The 22,911-nt window shown below is 50.9% G+C and overlaps 1 protein-coding gene across 13 annotated transcripts in view; it reads left to right on the forward strand.

Annotated features, from left to right (window-relative positions):
* Positions 1 to 22,911, forward strand: part of LRRC20 (leucine rich repeat containing 20) — a 108,371-nt gene that overhangs the window by 79,636 nt on the left and 5,824 nt on the right. For 11 of the 13 annotated variants that reach the window (XM_063710029.1, XM_019035446.4, XM_063710033.1 and 8 more), the window contains one exon: positions 1,644 to 1,811. The exons of 1 other annotated variant lie outside the window; for it this stretch is intronic. In XM_063710029.1, coding sequence (XP_063566099.1) covers positions 1,644 to 1,811 — 168 coding nt within the window. Of the gene's footprint in view, positions 1 to 1,643; positions 1,812 to 9,047; positions 9,120 to 22,911 lie in introns of all 13 variants that reach the window. One more of the 13 variants, XM_063710031.1, reaches the window with a different exon arrangement.

The raw sequence follows: 22,911 nt of genomic DNA on the forward strand, positions 1-22,911 counted from the left end.
AGGAAGCTGAGCCAGGTTCTTCCCTACCTAAGAGTCCACCACCCTCAGCCTTGGCAGGCAGGCAACTCCAAGGCTCTTTAAACCTGTTCGTCAGGACCTGCTCAGTGCCTAGCTCAGGGGTGGGTAAGAGGCTCACTCCTGCTAAGCCCCAGTGGCCCTGGGTGAGGGTGAGGGAGAGCTGTTGCCTGCGTGCTCCACCCTGAGACACATGGAACACAAGCCTGATTCTGACCCTCCCTGCCGAGGTGGAGGGTGCAGTATCATTGCAGAACAGGGATGGGGAGGGGGAGGCCAGGCGGGAGAGCAGGCCGCTATCCTGGGAAGGCAGTAGGAGATCGGATCATGTGCGAGCTCAGACTCCATGACCCAGCTCCACTGACAAAACTCAGATTCAAGGATAAAATTATTAAGACTTTCAAGATGGCCATACAAGGCATTCCACCCCAAGTGTGGGGCCCTTCTGATCATGAGACCTCATGTGAATACACTGGTCCCATGCCCACAAAGCCAGCCCTGGGAGAAGAACTGGGGGACATTCTTCAGGTTACTCAGCATTTCTGGGCCTCAGTTTCCCTCAGGTCAGACAGGGTGGGGAGAGACTCACTGTAAGGCCACACCTGGATGGGGACTGGACAGCCCCTGGGGCCTCACCTCTGCCTCTCCCTGTCATGCTGCTTCACCTGTGTTCACAGACTTAATCCTCTCACAGCCCTAGAGACAGGCATTATGATGTTAGCTCCTTGCTACAGGTGAGACGATGTCCTTTCTGCGGGGATTAAATAATGTCCTAAGGAAGAACAGTGAAAGTAGGGGCACGGCTGGTGTGTACCCAAGCATGGGGACTCCAGTTCCTCCTCCCATCAGCCCTGGGCCGTGCTCCTCCACCACCTGCTGCCCTTGCTTCCTGCCCCCCAGCTCTCCTCCCTGCACGGGGCCCTGTGGGCGCCCGGCTTCTCTCACTAGATTGTGGCATCTCAGCCTCAGCCCACACTATATCTGGCCCCATCTCTTGGTACTGCCTCAGCTGGGTTCCCAGCAGAGGGACTCCCCCGGCCCAGCTGCCTTCCCACACAGGTCCCTGCACAGGTCGCTGGCCAGCTTTCAGAGCAGCTGCTCTCGGAGCAGGAACCCACCCACATTGGGTCAGCTGTGGTTGGCCAGGGGAGAAGGGGCACATGACACTGAAAGAATGTGGCTGCCCCTGGTGGCTGCTTGAGCAGAGAGGGCCATGGAGAGTGATGTCCCCTAAATGGAGTGTGGGGAGCCCCGAGGGGGAGAGGCCGCCCATCCTGACCTGCCCCATCAGGGCCCGGAGTTGAGGCTTTGTCTGAGGGAGGAGCCAGCACCTCCTGACTCCTTGCTGAGGCCCAGGCTTCTGCTGGGAGAGCCTTCCATTCCAAAGTCAGCAGCAGGCAGCCTCAGCTGGAGTGACAGGTGGCAGGCCCCGGGCAGTGGTAGGAGGGTGACCCCTCCTCTAGCACAAATAAACATGGAATCAGCCCTGTGCGGGGCTCCCTCTGTGGCCTAGGGCTTCCTCTATGCCTTCCTGGCCCAGGCAGGGTAAGAGCCACAGCGGGCAGTCACTGTGGTCTCGGGGTGGCCCCCTCCTCATCCTGTTCTCTCTCCTTCCCTGCATGTGGCAGAGCTCCACCTGGAGGGGAACTTCCTACATCGCCTCCCCAGCGAGGTCAGTGCCCTGCAGCACCTCAAGGCCATTGACCTGTCCCGGAACCAGTTCCAGGACTTCCCTGAGCAGCTTACCTCCCTGCCGGCGCTGGAGACCATCAACCTGGAGGAGAACGAGATCGTAGGTGAGTGGGCCTGGCCCACCTGGCCCTGGGCTGCTGCACGAGGCGCTCATGGGCCACAGGACTCTGGAGTCGACCTTCACAGGTGGGAGGAGAAGCTTGGGCTTTCTGTCTGAGATGCCTGAGCAAAGGACATGGGGCCTGGGAAGGTAGACATTTTGAGGCCCCGTTGCCTACTGGGTGCTGGGTGGGACACTTGCTTTCCCTGGCAGGTAGATGGCCTTGGCTTTCACCACAGTGCAGCTCTGAACTAGCCAGGCCACTGTAGGCCACAAGCTCTCCCTCTCCAGGTCTCACCTGCCAGCCTAGGCAGTCTCAGACCCTTCGGCTCTGGCCCTCTGTGTGCTTTTTCCTCCCTGAGTCCCCTGGCTTCACAGAGACCTCTTCACAGGAGTGAGCAGGGCCCACTAGACAGCCATGTTCAGCACAGCCTCTCTATGCCTTCCAGAACAAACACGCTGCTCCCTGTCAGCCCAGCCTGCCAGGGCCCTCACCACCAGGGAACCAGGGGTCTGATAGGTGCCTTCTGCAAACAGCAAACCCCAGGAGGTTGGGTTCTGCTGAGGTCAGGAAGCGGTCTCTCCTTCCTCTTGCAGCGATTCTGTGTCTCCTGTCTCATCAGGACCTCAGAGAGCCGAGCCTCAACTCCAGCTAGTGGTCTAACCTGCCCAGACAACCTGGGCACTGGGTGGGGTCTCTGTGTGCCCTCCCCTGTGCAGCACCCTCCTTCAGTGGCTCAGCCCCAGTTCATCCTCTCTCACATGGCCTCTGATGTGGAAATGCTGTTCTAATGCCAATGATGTTCATAATAACCCCCTTCAGTCATGCTTTCATTTTCTTAAGCCCTTTTATAGCCATTATGCCATTTGATTAAAAGCAACATGAGGCAGGCCATTCCCCATCAGATGAGTCCTAGCAGTTTGGGCCCATCTGATGGGGAATGGCCTGCCTCATGTGGTGCGAGTGCCCATCTGTCAGCAGTACCACAGGCAGGACTCTGACCCTGGCTGGGTGGGAGGTGGGACCAGCTGACCTTTGAGGTTCTGAGTCTTTCCTTGGACAGATGAATCAACCGAGGCCCAAACACATCATGAGAGTGCATCGGGTTGCACAGTGAGACTGCCGTGGTGCCAGGATAGGAATATGTGATTCCACAACAGCCCTGTGCCCAGGATGGATGTCTCTTGCCTGGCCTCTGGGAAGCCCCTGGGGGTGGGCTGTGGTTCAGTCTTATGCTCCCAAGATCAGAGTCCTGAAGCAGCTTGCACCTGGATTGGCTCCTGGGTCACTGGGGCCTCTGAGTATTCTCTAAGCAGAAGGAGCCTGCCCAGAAGTGCCTTGGCCTGCACGGCTCTCCCTCCCATGCTGTCCTGCTAATCCCAGGGGCTTGCTTTTGAGCCCTTTGCCCCCCGCATTCCTGGCCAGGCCCTTCTTGCCTGGGTCCTTCCTCTCCCGTCTCTGTTCATTGTGGCCCCTCATGATGCCTCCACTTCCTTCTGCTGCTCATCCAAATGGGGCAGTAACTGAGCAAGAACAGAGCTGGGTGTGCAGCAGGTAGACAGGTGGGTCTCACCAGCACCGGCTTTGGCTTCCCCATATCCTAACTGTGGCCTTGGAAGGCTCACAGCAGCTCTGTGAATCTCAGCGCCCTCTCATCTTTCAGATGAAGCTTATCCCCCACCCCCAGAAGGTGGTTCAAGATAAGAAGGTGGCTTTTGCCCAGATAAGGGAGCAGGTCGACTGGGTGTCTACGTTGGCTGCAGTCCAAGAAGTGACTTGCACCAAAGTGGGCAGCAAGGGTGGCCCAGATCTCCTGGTCCTTCGCCTTCTAAAAGGCTGACAATATCTCTTAGCAGGCACAGCCACAGAGCAAAGATCGGCTGTTTTGGCTCCTCTTGCATAGACATATCTCGCTTTTCTGCAGAATGACAGTAATAATTTCAACATGTGGAAGCATCTTACTTCTTACCAAGAATGGTCAAGTGCAGTCCCACATCCACAGGGTGATGGTCTCCCCTTGACACAGGTAGAAACTGAAGCTCTAAGCCTTCATGGCCAAGTGCCTATCACACACCTGGCCAGGTAAGAGAGACATCAGTGACTGGGCTGTGTTTCCCAATCAGTTCAGCCTGGGACAGAGCCCCTGCTGCCTGGCCTCGGCCAGGCCTTGGTGATATGGAAATGCCAGGGGCTGTTGCTGTCCAGGAGGGGCTCCTGGTTTACCCCAAGTGTCCAGCTGCTCCTGAAAGAGCTTGACTGATCCCAGGGCCTTGTCCACTGCAGGAGGACTTGGTTGTTCTTCCCCTGCCCCCGAGCTAGAGAGAGGGGGCATATGGAGGCAGCCACTGTTTCCTTGCTGGAGTCTCTCTGCTTCTATTTTCTGTCTCTCCCTGATCCATCCAAGTTACTTGAGTGGCTTCTCAACTCCCAAACCAGCAGGAGAGCCAGGTCACAGCCTTCATCCCCAGGCTGGAGGGAGGTGAGAATGAAAGGGCCTGCTGGAGGAAGGAGGGGCTGCAGTGACAGCGACGAAGGTAGGGCTGCACAGTCTTCCATTATGGAAATAGTTCTGCACTCTTCGCTACTTGTAGCTGAGCTCCTGCAGCACCTCACTGGGATAATTGTAGAAACTTAGGATGCCTTCAGAGTGGCTTATTTTTTCCTTCCAGAATGCTTAGAGGGTGGTGGAAAAAATAAAACAAGATTTTTATGGGAAATAAATTTGAGATGCATGAGTGGCCTTTAAAGCTTTAGTAAGTGGAGAACAGGCAGCTCTGAAATAAGACCCAAGTGAATCAGAAGGACAGCCACCCTAAAGGGACCCCAAAGCGGCCCCAACCTGGCGCTGGAAAGACATGGAGGCTCTCAGCATCCAGGCAGCTGCCAGGATCAACTCAGTCATCCTCTTATTTCCGAATAGAGCTGCCACGTGATCTTCCTCCACCCTCTGAGCCATTCTCAGGAAGAGAAGGAGGGAGGTCTGGGATCTCAACAGGGCATAGAGGCTGAGAGGGACAAGGATACTTCTGTCTGCTTTCTGATGCCAACCACTGGGAGGTGGTACTTGACCTTGGTGCTCACTGGTAGCTAAATGCCCTCACGTTTCAGGTCTGTGTGGCACGTGGATGGCTTTTGTTGCCACCTTGAGCACACGGCCCTCCAGTCTATGTGTGTGACCCTTCTCTGCCCTCCCCACCTCCACCAGCATCGGGCGTGGTGTGTGGCATACAGCAGGTGCTCAGCTGGGTGGGAGCATTATGTAGAGCAGGAATTCCAAAGCCTCGAAGCTCCTCTGAAATAAGTGAGACATGATAGGGCAGAGTTTTTCAAGTTCCGTACTATGACCTGCTAGTGAATTGTTAAGTCAAGTCAGTGGGTTGAGACCAGCAATTTTTTAATGCAATAAAATAGAAAATGTCAGAGTACATCATCACATATAAAATGGTAATTACTATGTTGTAACTTTTAATTTCAGTTTTACTATGTGCATGCACAGATCTATCTATCTATCTATCTATCTATCTATCTATCTATCTATCTATCTATATATCTATCTATCTCCTGGGACATGATGAAAAATGGTATTTCTTACTCTTAGTCATGACGAAAAAATATTGAAAGCCACTCTTATGAGTTGTCCTGCAGAGATTTGGGGGTCTGTTCTCAGCCAACTCAGTCACCCGTCCTCCCTAGCTCATGCCCCAACCACATTATACAGCCTTCCTCCTCTCATCCCTCCCCTTCACCTGCCCTGCATGGCCCGTGCTCTCAGTCTGGAAGTCCTTTCTCATGTCTTACCATTTTCTCTGCCTGTGGCCAAATCCCCTGAGTCTGAAGGTCTGGGCCCGGTTCAGGTGAAAGGGAAGCAGAGCGGGTCAAGGGGCTTCTCCCTTTCCCAGCTGACTCCCTGGCAGACACACAGCAGCAGGTGTCTCCCACCCAGATGAGAGGCTTCCGGGGTCTTGGGGACTGGCCTGCCAGGACACAGTTGTTTACTCTAGGCACTCCTAAGAGGGAGAAAAGGGTTTGTAGCTTATAATATTTGTTCAGATAAGAGCCATTTATAAGTTTCTGGGATATGAGATAGTTCCTGTATTTTTCAAATCAGAAAGTGGTGTATGGAAGTTTTAAAGTATTTATAAATAAGCCCACCTGGGAAATGTCATTTCTGAAGAAGGAGGGGCTACAGAGATGAATGAGATGCGAGTCTCAACCTCAAGTTGCTTACAGGTATTAGTGTCAGCAAACACTAGATGGCTAGATAGCACCTGGTCACAGGTATAGGGGAGGGCAGATGTGCCATGGAGAGCTAGAGAGAGGACTCTCGGTGGGAGGGTGGCTGTCCTCGTGTCCTTATGGGAGGGTTTCTAAGGAGGTGGAGGCATGTAGTCTGACTGAGTGATGACATAGGGACATGATGGGTTGGAGCAGTCAGCTTGTTCACCCCAGCAGCTAACACACATGACTTGAAGGTGGATGCAGGGGCAGTAGGGCCTCACCACTTGCTCACCGGTACTTGGTGCTGCTTAGCAATTCAATCCTGGAACATGTGAGGGTGAAGACAAACATCACATATTTGAGAGACTTCATTTTGCCCCGTAAGAGACTATTATTTCAGTTAAGCTGGAATTTAACTTTCCGTAACCTTCAGTTCTCTGTTTCTTTTTTTCTTTTTTCCCCTATACACCCACTGCTCCAGAGAGCACAAGAGATTAGAGGAAAACAAGTCTTCATTAAGAATTTAAGTTGGGCATGGTGGCTCACGCCTGTAATTCCAGCACTTTGGCAGGCCGAGGTGGGAGAATTGCTTGAGCCCAGGAGTTTGAGGCCAGCCTGGACAACATGGCAAAACCCCATCTCTATAAAAAGTACAAAAATTAGCCAGGTGTGGTAGTGTGAACCTGTAGTTCCAGCTACTCAGGAGGCTGAGGTGGTAGATCAATTGAGCCTGGGAGGTTGAGGTTGCAGTGAGCTGTGATTGCACCACTGTACTCCAGCCTGGGCCACAGAGTGAGACCCTGTCTCAAAAAACAAAAAACAAAAACAAACAAAAAATAATTGATTAAATAGAGTGACAACACTTTTTTTTTTTCTTTGAGATGGGGTCTCGATCTCTCACACAGGCTGGAGTGCAGTGGCATGATCTTGGCTCACTGCAACCTCAACTTCCCAGGCTCAAGTGATCCTCCCACCTCAGCCTCTCAAGTACCTGGAACCACAGGTGCACACCACCATGCCCAGCTAATTTTTGTATTTTTGGTAGCGATGGGTTTTTGCCATGTTGCCCAGGCTGGTCTCAAATTCCTGAGCTCAAGCAATCTGCCCGCCTCGGCCTCCCAAATTGCTGGGATTACAGGCGTGAGCCACTGTACCTGGGTAGCGGCACTTTTAAGAGGAAAAGTATCTGTGTCATGTAGGATGCTTTGGGCTGCATTTACTTAATTCTGCCCTTGTCCTGTTTCACCTTACTATCCCAGCTGATATTTCTCAAAGTGTGGTCCCAGGATCAGCAGCAGCAGCATCGCTAGAGAACTGGTTAGAAATGCACATTCCCTGGCCTTGCCCCAGACCTACATCAGAAACTCTTGGGAGGGGGAAGCAGTCTGTCGTAATACCTGCCCCTGACCCCTGGCTTTCTGATTCACATTCATGCTGAAGCCTGAGAAGCTCTGCCTGGGCTCTCAATTCTCAAAGTGGCTTCAATAGGCCGGCAGCATGGGCATTCCGGAAGCCTGTTAGAAATGCAGAACCTTAGGTTTCACTTCATACCTCCTGAGTCAGAATCTGCACCTGAGCAAGAACCCCCGGTGATTTGTTCGTATAATAAGTCCTCATTTAATTAGGACTGTGCCAACATCTGGCCTGCTGCCCATCTGTTACACCCACCAACCCTCAGTAGAATGGGGTCAGCAGGAAGTAGGGAATCTCGGCCGAAACAGATGTTTCTGGACCCAAAGCTCTGCCTCCTGCCAGGCCAGACAGTGGCACAGTGGGAGGCTTCAGACCTCCCAGCTTGCCAGGGAGGGTGCCTTGACCTGCCAGTGCCAGCTGCCCTCAGAACTTCCTCTGGGCTCACGAGGCAGATTGAACCATGGTCACAAAAGGCTTCTCACTGTCCCCTGGGACTGACTGCCTGTCTTCAGCCTGGATGACACAGAGAGGGAGACGCCTGACTGGACCTGGGGGCTCACGCCTGTAATCCCATCACTTTATGAGGCCAAGGCAGGAGGATCGCTTGAGGCTGGGAGTTCAAAACCAGCCTGAGCAACATAGTGAGGCCCCCATCTCTACAAAAAATTTTTAAAAAAACATTAGCCAGGCATGGTGGTGCATACCTGTAGTCCCAGCTACTCAGGAGACTGAAGCAAGAGGAGTACTTGAGCCCAGGAGTTCAAGGCTGCAATGAACTATGATTGCACCACTGTACTCCAGTCTGGGTGACAGAGGGAGACCTTGTCTCAACAACAGCAACAACAATTAAAAAAAAAAAAAAGAAAGAGAGAAGGAAAAAAGAAAGGGAGACTCCCATGGTGAAAACAGAAGCAGAAGCAGAAGCCAGGGCTCCCTCTTACACCTCCTTCTGCTTCTCTCCTGATGACCTGTGGCAGCTCCCCTGCAGGGTAGAGAGCCTCTGAATCAAACTCTGCTCAATCCTGACCACTTTCCACATTCAACTCTTGCCTGTTCTCCCTCCCTTAGTCTTGGCTTCTCAGAGTTTTGTAGTCAGAAAGGCAAAGGTCTGAAGCCCCACACACATCATTAGCATGAGCAGGCCTCCTCCTCTCTGCGACCTTCCGTTTCCTCATCTGCAGAGTGGGGAGGACACTGCCACCCACTAGAATCGGGGCTGGAGGCAGCGTCACTGTGATCACCTCTTGCCTCAGCCTACCTCCTGCCGCTCAGCCCACCTAGAGTCCTGACCACATGCTGCCCGCTCACTCCTTGCCCTCTAACCCATGGGGCCACTTGTTGCATATACTTCTTGCATGCACCCAGGGGCCAGGACAGAGGAGCCAGAGGGCACTGTTCAGAGGTATGATGGAGGCTAACCAGTGGCTGCAGGGTCCAGGGCTAGAGGCAGCTGGCCAGGGAAGGTTTGCCACAGTTGGTCTTCTGGAAGATTCTGAGCATCCAGCCCCCAGCAGAGTTGTGGCATGCCCTCCCCAGTTCCCCAGAGCCCACCCCACCCCTCCTTCTCCCCATACACACACCTGGAAGCATGCTGCTCTGTCATTTCAGGTCTCAGTCTTGGGTCCCATTGTGGCTCACAGAGTGGGGACAAATAATTTCTGCAGAGAAGGCAGCTGACAGGTGAGGAATCCCCCATTTACCACTGTAAGGATGATGGAAAGGACGTTGTGTGGGGAGGCTGCAGGTCTGTGTCTGAGTCCCAGCTTCAACACCATCTGTGTGAGGTCGATTAACTGGAAACAGAGACTCAAGTTTCCAATCTGAAAAATAGGAAGATAGTCCTCACAGCCCTCTCCAGAGGATAAGATGAAATTAATGCACACACCACATTTTAAAAAGCATAAAATCCTTCATGGACTTCAAGGGGATTGTTGACCCTCCCCCCATTGAAGTATCTGCATATGTAAAGGGGCCCCTCTACGTCCTGGTTGGTAGATAATTATGACTAACCTTCCCATGCCTGATACCTCCCGGTTATAAAGCGCCTTCCCCCACTGTGCTTCCCCTAATCTCCCAGACACTGATCAGGAAGTACAGGAAACAGAAACCATGTGGGCATTTTAAGTAAAAAGGGATTTTCATGGGGACTTAGGTTCTCACAAAAGCCTGGAAGGCTTTGGCAGTGGCTGCAGGCTGGGCTGTCAACCATTACTCTCAGAACACCGCTGATGAACCCTCCAGGTGAGTTAGTCCCTCCCACAGTCAGGAAGGGGAGAGCAGGAGGCCACCGCGGAACTGGTGAGCTCACATTGTTTTGCAGGACTGCCAGGTAGGGATTGGGAGGCCACTGCAGGGGGCCTGGACCCTGGGATGCTGAGACAGAAACCCACACCCTGCCCCCTCTGGGGCACTGACTGGCCAACCCTAACTGCAGGGAATCAAGGAAATGTGGGTTTATGTTTCCAGCAAGTTGTTCAATCTCTTGGTATCTCCATTTCCTTCTCTGGACGATACTGGATTAAATAATAGTGGGTTAAATGAGTGAGTATGTGCAGTGCACTTTGAACCATGCTGACATGCAGTGAGCTCTCTGTGTGGTGGTAGTTGCTCTCTAAGAATGTAAGGGGCAGCTCAGGTGAGGGCTTGTGGAATGTAATCATGGTCTGTTAGAGTTGGGCAAGACCTCAATGAGTTAGGCAAGATCTCAGAGTGACCCTGGTGTAGCATGGAAAGATTAGAGCCAGTAATTGGGCAGTACAGAACAGCAGGCTGACTGCAAGGTACTGACAGTGCTGGGGTGGCAGGGGGTCCTTCCTCTTTCCGTCCCTCCCTCTCTTCCTTACCACATCTGTAAAAGGGATTTGAGATGGCCACTTAGTATCTAGAAGAGGGAGCAATCATGATGCATAGCCTTCAAGCCTGACAAGGATTGGACTAGGCAGGGACCCTCTGGGCTGGCACATCTGGGAGGACAATGTCAAACCTGTGGCACTTCTCTCCTGCCCCTGGATCTGGGGCTCCAAGCCCATCTGGAGGGATGTTGATTTGTTCCCTCCGTGGGCATGGAGTTTGGATTGCCCCCTGAGCACAGCCAGCTTTCCAGAGTCTGACCCTTGCCCTGACCTCTATGCGCTGAGTGTCACAAGTCCCATGACAGGATGACTTGCCCTCCGAGGTGGTAGCTTCTTGCCTGCATGCCCAGCAGCTTCATGCCTTCTGCCCTGCATGCCCTTGCTTGGTGTCTGCAGAGCTCTGAGTTGTGCTCACCAGGCATTGAGCAGTAGGTGCAGGCATCAATTGTGTTAGCAAGCACTTAGGAGGTGGTCATTAGACAAACAGTGCAAGGAGCGCTTGCCAGCTGTGCAGCCGCACCGAGGGAGAGGTTGGGATTAAACAAACAGGTGTCAACAGCAATTAATGCAAATTAGACATGGCCCCCAGACACGAGGGTGCAGGAAGCTCCTGTTTGCAGCCCCTGCCCCACTTGTGTCCACCTGCAGGGAAGTAGCAAGCCACACACTTGGTCTTTGCCCAAATGGCATTCTCTGTGCCAACCACTGTGTGGTGAAACCTGGATGAACCAAAACCTCCAACTGTCCAGGATACTGTTGGTGCTCTGCTGGTAGCACACAGGCCAACAGCAAGAAGTTCTTTGACCCTTGTTTAAAACACAAGAAAAGGGCCGGGCGCGGTGGCTCACGCCTGTAATCCCAGGACTTTGGGATGCTGAGGTAGGTGGATCACTTGAGGTCAGGAGTTTGAGTCTGGCCTGGCCGATGTGGTGAAACCCCGTCTCTACTAAAAATACAAAAATTAGCCAGGTGTGGTGGCATGCACCTGTAGTCCCAGCTACTCGGGAGGCTGAGGCGGGAAAATTGCTTGAACCCAGGAAGCGGAGGTTGCAGTTAGCCAAGATTGCACCACTGCACTCCAGCCTGGGTGACAGAGCCAGACTATGTCTCAAAAGAAAAAAATAAATTAAATTAAATTAAAAAATAAAACGCAGCAAAAGGCTTCCAGGCTCCATTTACTGCCACTCTCCACTACCTGTCCCTGTCTCTGTCCAGAGTGCTGGAGAGCTGCCTGATGCCCTGATCTCCAAGCCCAGCTTTGCAAGGATGCCTTATCCAAGGAATAAAAGGCTTGTGTGGATATGGACATGGGTATGTAACCATAATGGGTTTGTTGCCTGATGCACTCAGCAAGTCAGTACGCCGAGACACTGGGTTGCAGCAGAGAAAGAGGTTTAATCATAGGGTCACTGAACGAAGACATGAGAGGATACCTCAAATCTATCACCCCAAGGAATTTGGAATTAGAGTTTTTAACAGTTTGGGAGTGGGCTGAAGCGTGGAGATCATTGATGGGTGGAAAAGAGCAGGGTGAGGTCATGGGACAGGGAGAGGAAGCAGCTATGCTTTCATGCTGATCCTGATCCTCTGTGGGGGGGCGTCTCCAAACTGGTTGCTGAAATTGGGGATCTGAAAAACATCTTAAGCTATCCTACAGCAAAAGTTGATGATTCTAATGTTAGCAATCCTGTCTATAGGAACAACGGGGTTGTGAATCAATTTGTAAACAGTCTATGGACCCTAAAGTCAGAAATCCTATCTACAGGAAGAACTGGGATACACAAGGTCAGGATCTTGTGCTGTGTGACTTTCAGCGACAAGGAAGTGGGCCAAAGTGCAGCCCAATTAATGCTTAATTATAACTCTATTTCAGTCCAGAATGTGGCATGCAATTCTTGTCAACCCTCTGGGGACACTTTTGAATTTGGGCATTTGGGAAATGTTCCTTCATTCACCAGTTGCTGTTTTTAACTAAGTGATTTACTTCGTGCTGGAGCTGAGCTGCACCGAGCTGGAGACACAAATAGAACAAACACACTCCCTGCTCTCATGGAGCTCCTGGCATTGTCCCGTGCACTAGTGACCATTTGCTGCACACCCAGCTCTTCTCTAAGCACTTTTCAAGGATGCTCTTGTTTAATCCTCATGACAACCTTATGAGGTAGATACTGTTATTCTCCTCAGGTGAGGAAACCGAGGCACAGGGAGATTAAATAACTTGGCCAAGGTCACTCCATCTGAGCCGGGATTCCAACCCAAGTAGTCTTGCTGCAGAGTCCCAGCTATTCAGGACAGTGCTTTGCACGGGAGAGATTTTTGCACATAGCTCTAGGGGGATAGAAAGCCACAGGAACATTATGGCTGAAGTGCATAATTTTGGTTGGAAGGAAACCTCTTTGTAGAAAGAACAGTATAAGGTAATGAGGCAGGTTTCCCTAGGCCAGGTAGGCAGTCAGCCCCGCTCCTGCTAGCTCCGGTCAACTCTGCAAGTCGGGGGAGGGTGGCACCCAGAATGGAAGTACTGTGCAAAAGTTTTCACCAGATTCTCTCATTAATCTTCACCGAGAAGACCAGCGATGCTCAAACTATCTGTGCATTCAAATCATTGGGCAGGCTTTTAAAACTCCATGTCCTGACCACACCCCATGCCAATTAAATCAGAGTTTCTGATGGTGGGATTCGGGCTTCATGATTTTTTAAAGCTCTCAATGTAGTTGCCCAATGGTTTCTTCTTGCCTGCTGCCCAGGAAAGCAAATTCACTGAGAACAGCAGGTTTTGCAGCAAAGAAAGAGTTTAATAATCACAAGGCCAGCCAAGCCAGAGGATGGGAGAGAATTCTCAAATCAACCTTCTTGAGAATTTAGAGGTTAGAATTTTTCAAGGATAGTTTGTCAGGCAGGGGGCTAGGGAATGGGGAATGCTGATTGGTTGGGTTGAGGATAAAGTCATAGGGGGTTGAAGCTGTCTTCTTGCACTGAGTCAGTTCCTGGGTTGGGGGTCACAAGATCAGCTGAGCCAGTTTCTTGGTATGGTTACTGGTTGATATGGTTTGGCTGTGTCCCCACCCAAATCTCATCTTGAATTGTAGCTCCCATAATTCCCATGTGTTGTGGGAGGGACCCAGTGGAAGATAATTGAATCATGGGGGTGGTTTCCCCCATACTTTTCTCATGGTAATGAATAAGTCTCACGAGATCTGATGGTTTTATAAAGGGTTTCCCCTTTCACCTGGCTCTCATTCTGTCTTGCCTGCTACCATGTAAGACATGCCTTTCACCTTCTGCCATGATTGTGAGTCCATTAAACCTCTTTTTCTTTATATAAGTTACCCAGCCTCTGGTATGTCTTTATCAGCAGCCTAAAAATGGACTAATATACCGGTCCAGGTGGTGCCAGCTGGTTTATCAGAATGCAGAGTCTGAAAGATACCTCAAACACCAATCATACATTTTACAGTTGTGATGTTATCTGTAGGAGCAGTTGGGGAGGTTAGGAATCTTGTGATCCCTGGCTACATGACTTCCAAAGCATAATTCTAACCTTGTGGCTAACTTGTTAGTTTTACAAAGGTGGTCCCTGAGCAAGGAGGGAATTAGTTTTGGGAAGGGGCTGGTATTGTCTTTGTTTTAAGGTTGAACTATAAACAAATTCCTTCCATAGTTAGCTTGGCTTATGCTCAAGAATGATCAAGGACAGCTTGTGAGGCTAGAAGCAAGATGGAGTCAGCTATGTCAGATTTCTCGGCCTGTCATAACTTTTGCAGAGGCAGTTTTATCCAGATGATTCCAGTGTGCAAACTAGATAGAACCACTGAGCTAGACCAGAACTTCTGATGAACCCTTCTGCCCCAGGTGTGCACCACCAATTCTGAGGCAGGGAACACAGGCACGTGAGAGGGGACAGCAAAATTGTCATTCTTTTCTGAGGCTCTTCCCAGAGCACCTTAACCAAAGCAGAGGAGCTAAGAGAGGCCTGAGAGCAGCCTGTGGGAAGGCATAGGCCTTCCAGTGGCCGGAGTGCAGAAGGAAGGAGGAGGGTGCAGAGGGTGGGGAGGATAAATGTCAGGCATGGGCCCAGCCGTTTCAGCTGCTTATTTGGCTGTGTCCAGAGTGGCCAATAAGAAGACTGAGTCATTTTTGCAAAGAATTGTTATGATCTGGCTTTGATTGCATGTCAGATATGGGTGCAGGGGACTCTTTGGAGGGAAAGGCTGTGGTGGGTGTCCCCCTCAATGCCCATTAGCCCACCCTTGCTGGCCAACCTGGGGCACAGAGGAGGAATCAAAGCCAAAGGTTTTTCTCCTTTGCTTTTCTTTCCCTGCAGCTCATACTTAAGGACAGAAAAATGTCTCTAGGTTTATCGGTAGATTCTTAAAACATCCCGTGCTTCCCATCCTATTGATGGGGGTGCCCGCCATACTTCCTGCACCTCACTAGCCCCCTCCTCCCTGGAGAGCACCGATGGTCCCACCCCACAGATCATGAGGTGGAAGGACGGTCTTAAAGATGAAAGGCTGTGGTTCAGAGATGTGAAGGGGCTTGCCTGAGGGTGCACAGCTTTAAATGGCAGTGCCAAAATTAGGGCCTGTGTCCCTGGCCCTGTTCACCCTGCCAAATGGCCCATCGTCAGCAGGAGACTCAGAACTCCAGTCCACCCAGCTTTTTCTGCAGGCTAGAACTCAGCCTGCAGGATTGTCAAGGCTGTGCAGTGTGCTCCTGGCTCTCTGAGGGCTGGAGCTGTTCTATTTCCATTTGCTTCTGCCCCACCTCTGCCAGGATGCCCAGTCCAGGACCATGTGGAGGTAGGGAGGGCTCAGCCCCTGTCCCCACCTGACTCCACCCAGAAGGGTGTGGTGGAGTGGTCTGAGAGATGTGTGTGTGTGGCCCCGGAGCCTTCCTGTTGCAGCATGACCCCCTGTCCCTGCCAGGTTACCACAGTCTGCTTGCTTGTCTCTTGTGGCATTTTGAGAGGCGGTATGCAGCTTAGCGCAGCACAGCAGGGCGTCCTTGATCTTGGTTGTTTTTGTGTCCAGGCACCAGAGCTGCCTTGAGGCTGAGATGTGGGGCTAGGGCTGGCCTGGATTCTCTAGCAATGCTGGAATCAGAGGCCAGCTAGCAATTCTGGTTACCTCTATGCTAGGTGCTCACCTCCCTTGACACTTCCCCAGGTCCTGACCCCTCCTTCTCACAGGGTCCCACTGTGGGCACCACACTGGACCAGGAAAGCATTCTGGAGCCATCGTTTGTAATCATCCTGCTTCTCAGCCGGTTTCACTGATGTAAAACAAGTTTACCTGTCAATATTGCTAACAATTAGTGAGACGGGGGCAAGCTGACCTCAGGGAAGTAATTTTGTGTAAACACTGCCCACTCTGCTTCTACTATTATTGATTACTCTAAACTTCCCACAGACATAGGTGGGAGTCTAGGGTGGCTGTCTGCAGTGGGAGGAGGGCCAGCCAGTGCATAGTTTAATTCTGCTTGAGGTTTTTGCCTTGCCATAGGCCACTGAGTCCTTGACTTTAGTCCTCACCTAAGACATGAGGCCTTGCAACAGAAGCCCACACACTTGGGGGCCATGGGAAAGTTAAAGGGACATTCCTCTGGCTTCATAAAAGGATTCTAGAACCTCACATCCTACATTCTACAGTCATAGGCTCAAAGAGAGAGAAGTAACCCCAGAATGCCCTGTAGACTCAAAGCCTCTCATTATCTGGAATAGTGGAATGTTGGAGGCCGAGTGCAGTGGCTCATGCCTGTAATGCCAGCACTTTGGGAGGCCGAGGCAGGTGGATCACTTGAGTTCAGGAGTTCGAGACCAGCCTGGCCAATATGGTGAAATCCCATCTCTACTAAAAATGCAAAAATTAGCTGGGTGTGGTGGCGTGCACCTGTAATCCCAGGGAGGCTGAGGCAGAAGAATCACTTGAACCCAGGAGGTGGAGGTTGCAGTGAGCTGAGATCACGCCATTGCACCCCAGCCTGGGCAACAGAGCAAGACTCTGTCTCAAAAAAAAAAAAAAAAAAAAAAAAAAGTGGAATGTTGAAAACAACCTGGATGTCCAACAACAGGAACAGGAGTCAAAGTGGTACATCCATCCCATGGATTATGATGCAGCCATAGAAAGTCACCAATTTGTTTGTTTTTTTTTTTTTTTGAGACGGAGTCTCGCTCTGTCGCCCAGGCTGGAGTGCAGTGGCGCGATCTCGGCTCACTGCAAGCTCCGCCTCCCGGGTTCACGCCATTCTCCTGCCTCAGCCTCCCGCGTAGCTGGGACTACAGGCGCCCGCCACCACGCCCGGCTAATTTTTTGTATTTTTTTAGTAGAGACGGGGTTTCACTGTGTTAGCCAGGATGGTCTCGATCTCCTGACCTCGTGATCCGCCCGCCTCGGCCTCTCAAAGTGCTGGGATTACAGGCGTGAGCCACCGCGCCCGGCCGAAAGTCACCAATTTGTAACCTGAAAAGATATTTACAGCATATCATGAAGAACAGCATGTCATAGCATGCTATCTGGGAGGCCATTTGGAAATACATAGGTATGTGAGTGTATATACACACATACACAAACACATTAAACAGTGGGGAAGGCCATATACCAAGACATTAATAGTGATTCATTCTAGGTGATGGGACGTGATGATTTTACTTTTGTTCATCAATATCTTTGCATTTTCTAAATTAGATTACTAGTGTCAAAGGGGAAGACTAGGATAAGTGTCTTATCATAGCGTTGGTCCACAGAGGCCTGGCCCTGACTGGCAAATGTGCACAGAATGGGTGAGGCCAGGGAATGGGCCCCAACTCTTGAGTGTAGCTGTAGTCACAGAGTTGATTAAGCAGCATTGATGGCGATTCTGCTGTTTGCCCAGCTCAGGGTGGTCTCAGCCTGAAGGGACTCATGGTCTAGTTCAAAAGGTTAGACATTCATTCATCCAACAGATATGGAGCACCCGTGAGCACTGTGCTTTGTGTCACATTTACAGGAGTGAACAGACATATTCACAGGTTGCAGAGCATGGTGCATGATACGAGTGTGTATAAAGAAAATGTTCAGAGAGTTTGGAGGGGGATGCAGGGGAGTGGCAAAGGAAGCCGCCCTTGAGCTGGGATTTGAGGAGCAGCAGGACGTGGTGAGTGGTGATGGGAGCATGACCCATGGTATTGAAGGCAAAGCTGAGGTCCCTTTCCTCTCCACAACAGAGTCCAGAGACCACTGGGCTGTCTAGCCTCAGGACATTTATTTAACCTCTCCAAGCCTCAGTTTCCCCATCCACAAAATGCAGGTCATTTCATATTCTCCTCTGCAGCCTCCAGCTATCTCCCTCTCTTGTCAGGATGCTGTGAGCATAAATAATCTTTCAGCTTTATCCAGAAACTCCCAGTTGCCTTCTTGGGCTTGTCACTTGCGAGTTTGACTGCTCTGATGTGTCGGTTCTGCCAGCTTTGGCATGTTTGATGGTCCCATCGCTCCTTCCTCTAAGCTGCTCAAATGACTTTTGCAGTTAAATTAGGGGAAAGAGCTATACCTAATCCCTGCTCTGTGCCTGTGAAAGCTATTACTGGCCTTCAGTAGGGTGGTTCAGAGAATGCCACAGACCCTGGAGAGGCCAGCTCTGTGGCAGACGTGGAAACAGCAAGCTGAGACCCCGGCAGTGCCGCTCCCACTAGGCCTGGAGTTGTGGGGATGTGTTCCGGGGCTGGGCTGTAGTGGGGCTTCCTGCCATGCCCAGCAAGCCTGTGGCAGCAGCATGACAGGGGGACCCCCCCATCCTCAGAAGTACTAGCCACTGTGTGGGCCACTGGCCTTCCCAGGTGAGGGACAGAGGAGACACGGGAGTCCAGAGTAGGGAGGGTCCTTAGCAAGCCCCTGTTCAGCCTCCTCTGGAGAAACTGGGGAAGGATCAGTGGTCTTCAGTAGCGGATGGGGAGAAGGGGTGACAGCAGCTCTGAGCCACCATTTCTCAAGTGGGAATATCTTGACAACTGAGGTTGTGATCTCTTAGCCCGGGCTTCAGTCCTTACTGAATCGCTCAGTGAAACTTGCCTGTCATTGTTACCTTCTGGGGGCCAGGGGCCAGTGCAAGGAGACCAGGTTCTGGCCTTGGCCTTGCCCCTCTGCGTTGTGGGTTGAAGTGTATGGGCTCTGGGATCAGGAACTGTCCTTCCTCCACCACTTACTGGCGTGGCAACCTTGGGCATCAAGAAACTGAGAATCAAGTTTTCTTACCTGAGAAATGGGTCATTGTGAGGAACTGTCTAGCGTAGGGCCTCAAACATCAGTTCCCAGAAGCAGCCCGCTTTGCTGGGCCCATTTAGACAAAGGTGCTATACCTCCTTGCGCCTTGATTTCCTCCTGTGTCCAATGGAGTTTGATGCCCCATGAAATAAAAGCCAAGTGCGAGGGGTCTTTCTTACTCTGGGTGATCAGGGGCAGAGGGGATGGCATCTGTACCCCTGCCCACGCTGCTGGCTGTGCCGCTGGGGAATGGCTGCAACAGAACTCCTGAATGTGAAGATGTGCAAGAGTCCAAGGAATTAGCCCTTTTCTTCCCAGCCATTATTAATAGGGAAAATGGGGGCCCTGCTTGAAAGAAGAGACTCAAGAACTACCATAGGCAGCACCTTTCTTTAGCCCCCACACCCAGCAAGAGGCTGGGACGAGCGAGGCCAGGCTGCTGGCAGCTGTGTGGTATGACATTTGTACCCACATGAGTTCCAGAGAAAGCGAAGGAGGTGAGTGGACACTCCTAGCACTTGTTCTTTCTTTTCCTCTTCTCCGAGGAGTCATGTCTGCTTATAACCCTGCCTTCTGAAAACAGCCTGTCTCTGCGTCTTTTCCTGTCTGAGCCTCCATTTGCCATGGACTCCTGGCCTCTCCCACCCCTCCTTGCTGGCTCGCTCGCCTGTCACATGGTTCCTGCTCCAGGCAGGTGATGACCAGCCCCTCCCTGCCACACCCCCCAACCCCAGCTGCCCTATAGCCAGTCTTCTTATTGGGGACACAGCTCCTGGAGTAAGCAATTCCTGTGTCCCCCAGCATTCAAGGCCGTGGACTGGGCCCCTGGTCTCATACGCAGAGCCTGCCTTCAGGGAACTGAGAGGCCAGGTCACCCCAGAGTCTAAGGGTAGGCAAGCTCCTCCCGTTAGGGAACCTGGCTGCCAGTTTACGGGGCCCGGGGACTCCTGCATAGCGCTTCTCTGTGGTCAAGAGTCTTCTCCGACTCGGTGTCAGCCTTGCTACCCACTGGCTGGGTGACCCCAGGCAAAATTACTTCCTCCCACTGAGCCTGGGTTTTCACAACTTTCAGGACCCTCCTACCTCCTGTGGTCTCTCTGCCATGATCTGTACAGCTTCTTGTCAATGGCCTATGACTATCAGTATGTCCAGGAACTTTCTTGTTGGTGCTCTCAGTGGAGGCCAAATCTGGGGCTTTGGCCTTCTGTGAGTGGTGGTGAGGGGCTCCGGGAGCCATAGTGCTTTTAGGAGACATCTGAGGCTCAACCCTTGTTCCTTTCTATGTGAGCCGACATCTGGGTTATCTGGGTGGTGAACTCAGGCTGAGACTCTGCTGGCCAAACTCTGTGGGCTTATCCCCAGGGATCTGGGCTGCTGCTCAGCAGATGCAGGCCCCAGACCAGTGACAGGGAGCAGGGAACCTGCACTAGCTGGACACATGTTGCTGGAGCACTGTGCTGTTGTACTGCATGCAGGCATCTTGTCGACTTCTGGGACCTCCCTGCAAGGTGAGCAGTATGACTCCATTTTACAGATGAGAAAGCTCAGGTGCAGCGATCCTGCCTGAGGCACCACAGTCACTGGAAAGCCGGGCGTATCCTTCTGACTCCAGAGCTTGTTTATCTTAATAACCACTACCCACCCACTCTCAACTATCATGTGAAGCGAAGGATCTGGGGGCCTTTGCCTAAATAAGGTGGTGGTGTTTTCTAAGCTCCAGGCTTCAGCAGTGTCATGGACAAGAAGGGATAGATTTGTTCTATGCTGTGACCCATAGCAGAACAAGGAGGCCTGGAAGATTCTAGAAGCAATTTGAGAACATCTCCAGGAAGCTCTTTCTCTCAGGATGGGTCAGCAGCCTCTTTGAAAGCCTTTGCTGGGGGTACAGGATAGGAAGCTCCTGGGAGATTCAACAGGAATTCTAGAGAGCAGTTAGTGGAGGTATATACACATATTCATTGACAGAGCAATCAGTCTTGCTCCTGGGCATATATCCAAAGACTTTCCCACATTGGCTCCTAAGGACAGATAGAGGCCACTTGGGTGTCATTGCTGGCAGAGTAGAGAGGTACAGTGTGGTGGGTACACAGCATGGTATACTAAGCAGCAGTCAAAAGCAGATGGATTCGATGTACACAGTCCTCGTGGATGGAATGTAAGACATGGCTTAGTCAGTCACACTTACTATTGGGCACTAATACTCTTCCCCATTGAAAGGAACCAGGACTTCTTGGAGAAGTGGCTGATTCCAGGGCTGGGAACAGGGAAGGCTCAAGACGTGTCTTCCTAGAAATTCAGGCAGTGCATCCAAAAAGTGCTGGAGCCATGTCAAAAGATACAGGAGCCAGGCCAAAGGGGCTCCCAGTGGTCAAATCTGGACAATTTGAGCAACAGAATAATGAAGTCCAATAATGAATTGTAAATCACTAGAAACATAGGAGTCTATATTGATAATAGATACATGGAAGAGAAGCAGAATACTGAGGACTGTTGACATTAGGAAATCATTTTGCAGCCATCATAAAGATCAGGTCAGGTAAGAATCTTTAGTGGATGCTAAGTCTAAGGGTGATGAATGCTAAATGTTGGTGAGAACCAACATTTAGGATATTTGCACGCTCTTAAGATGTGTCTCCACAGACTTCTTGTTAGATGCAAGGGAGAAAAAAACACACAATAGTAATTATATAGTGGAGAAAGCAAGTTACACATTGATCAAGTGATCAAAAGTAACAATAAAAATGAATTTGGTGTGCCTCTGATGTGATACCCCAGGAAGGACATGCACCTGTGCAGTCTTCAGCTGAGGATGCGAAGTCTCAGTTGAATCGTGAAGAAACACCAGACAAACACAAAATGAGGAACTTTTAAAAAGGGAAGGGGGTAGTGCACTACTCCTCCAATATCAATGTCATAAAAGACAAAGGGGCCCAAAGAGTTAGAAGTAAATGCAATCCTTGATTCCAGACTGGCTCTGGTACTACAGGGGGAAGTGCTGTACAGGATGTTAGGGCACCTGACCACACTGAACTGTGGGCCATGGGTTAGATACACATTCTATCAATGTGAATACCTGGAACCCTTAACTGCGCTGTGGTTATGTAAGAGAATGTCCCAATTCCTAGGAAATAACACGCTGAGGGCCATGACATATGTATGGTACACTCAAATGATTCAGAAAAAAAGCGTGTGTGTGTGTGGGGTGGGGGAGAGAGAGAGAGAGAGAGACAGAAAATGCATGCACAAATGATAGAGCAAATAGGATAAAATGATAACAACTGGCGAATCTAGGTCGGGCGCAGTGGCTCACGCCTGGAATCCCAGCACTTTGGGAGGCAGAGGTGGGCAGATCACAAGGTCAGGAGATTGAGACCATCCTGGCTAACACGGTGAAATCCCGTCTCTACTAAAAATATAAAAAATTAGCCGGGCGTGGAGGCGGGCACCTGTAGTCCCAGCTACTTGGGAGGCTGAGGCAGGAGAATGGCGTGAACCCAGGAGGCGGAGCTTGCAGTGAGCCAAGATCACGCCACTGCACTCCAGCCTGGGTGACAGAGCGAGACTCCATCTCAAAAAAAAAAAAAAAAAAATTGGCAAATCTAGCTAATGGTCATCTGGTATTTTTGCTAGTTTTTATTTTTAGTTTTGCAACATTTTATACATTTGAAGTTATTTCCAAATGAAAAAAGGAGGGGGGAAGAGACTTAAGACAATAATATTCAACTTTTCTGAGTAAAAAAATTTAAGACTTCTGAAACTGAAAGTCCTAAAGACATTTGAATAAAAGCGTGGCCCATGCTATGTGGTTCCATTTATATGAAGTTCAGGAATAGACTAAATTAATGATGAAGAAGATCAGAGGGTATAAACTGGAAAGGGGCACAAGGGAACCCTTTTGGGGGTTCTTGAAATGTTTTCTATTTTTATCTGGGTGGGGGTCTCATACATCTGGGTATACATCACATATATACCCAGAAGAACGGAAAGCAGGGTCTCGAAGAGATATTGGCACACTCATGTTCTTAGCAGCATTGTTCATCATAGCCAAGCGATGGGAACAACCCAAGTGACCATGGACAGGTGAACCTCAAGGTTCATTCACGTTATGACATGTGTCTGAAGTTTCTTCCTTTTTATTATTTATTTATTTAGATAGAGTTTCGCTCTTGTTGCCCAGGCTGGAGTGCAGTGGTGTGATCTCGGCTCACTGCAACCTCTGCCTCCCAGGTTCAAGAGATTCTCCTGCCTCAGCCTCCCAAGTAGCTGGGATTACAGGCATGTGCCACCACACCCGGCTAATTTTTTGTATTTAGTAGAGACAGGGTTTCACTGTGTTGGTCAGGCTGGTCTCGAACTCCTGACCTCAGGTGATCCACCTGC

Source organism: Gorilla gorilla, chromosome 8 (assembly GCF_029281585.2).
Source record: "Gorilla gorilla gorilla isolate KB3781 chromosome 8, NHGRI_mGorGor1-v2.1_pri, whole genome shotgun sequence".
Taxonomy (NCBI): domain Eukaryota; kingdom Metazoa; phylum Chordata; class Mammalia; order Primates; family Hominidae; genus Gorilla; species Gorilla gorilla.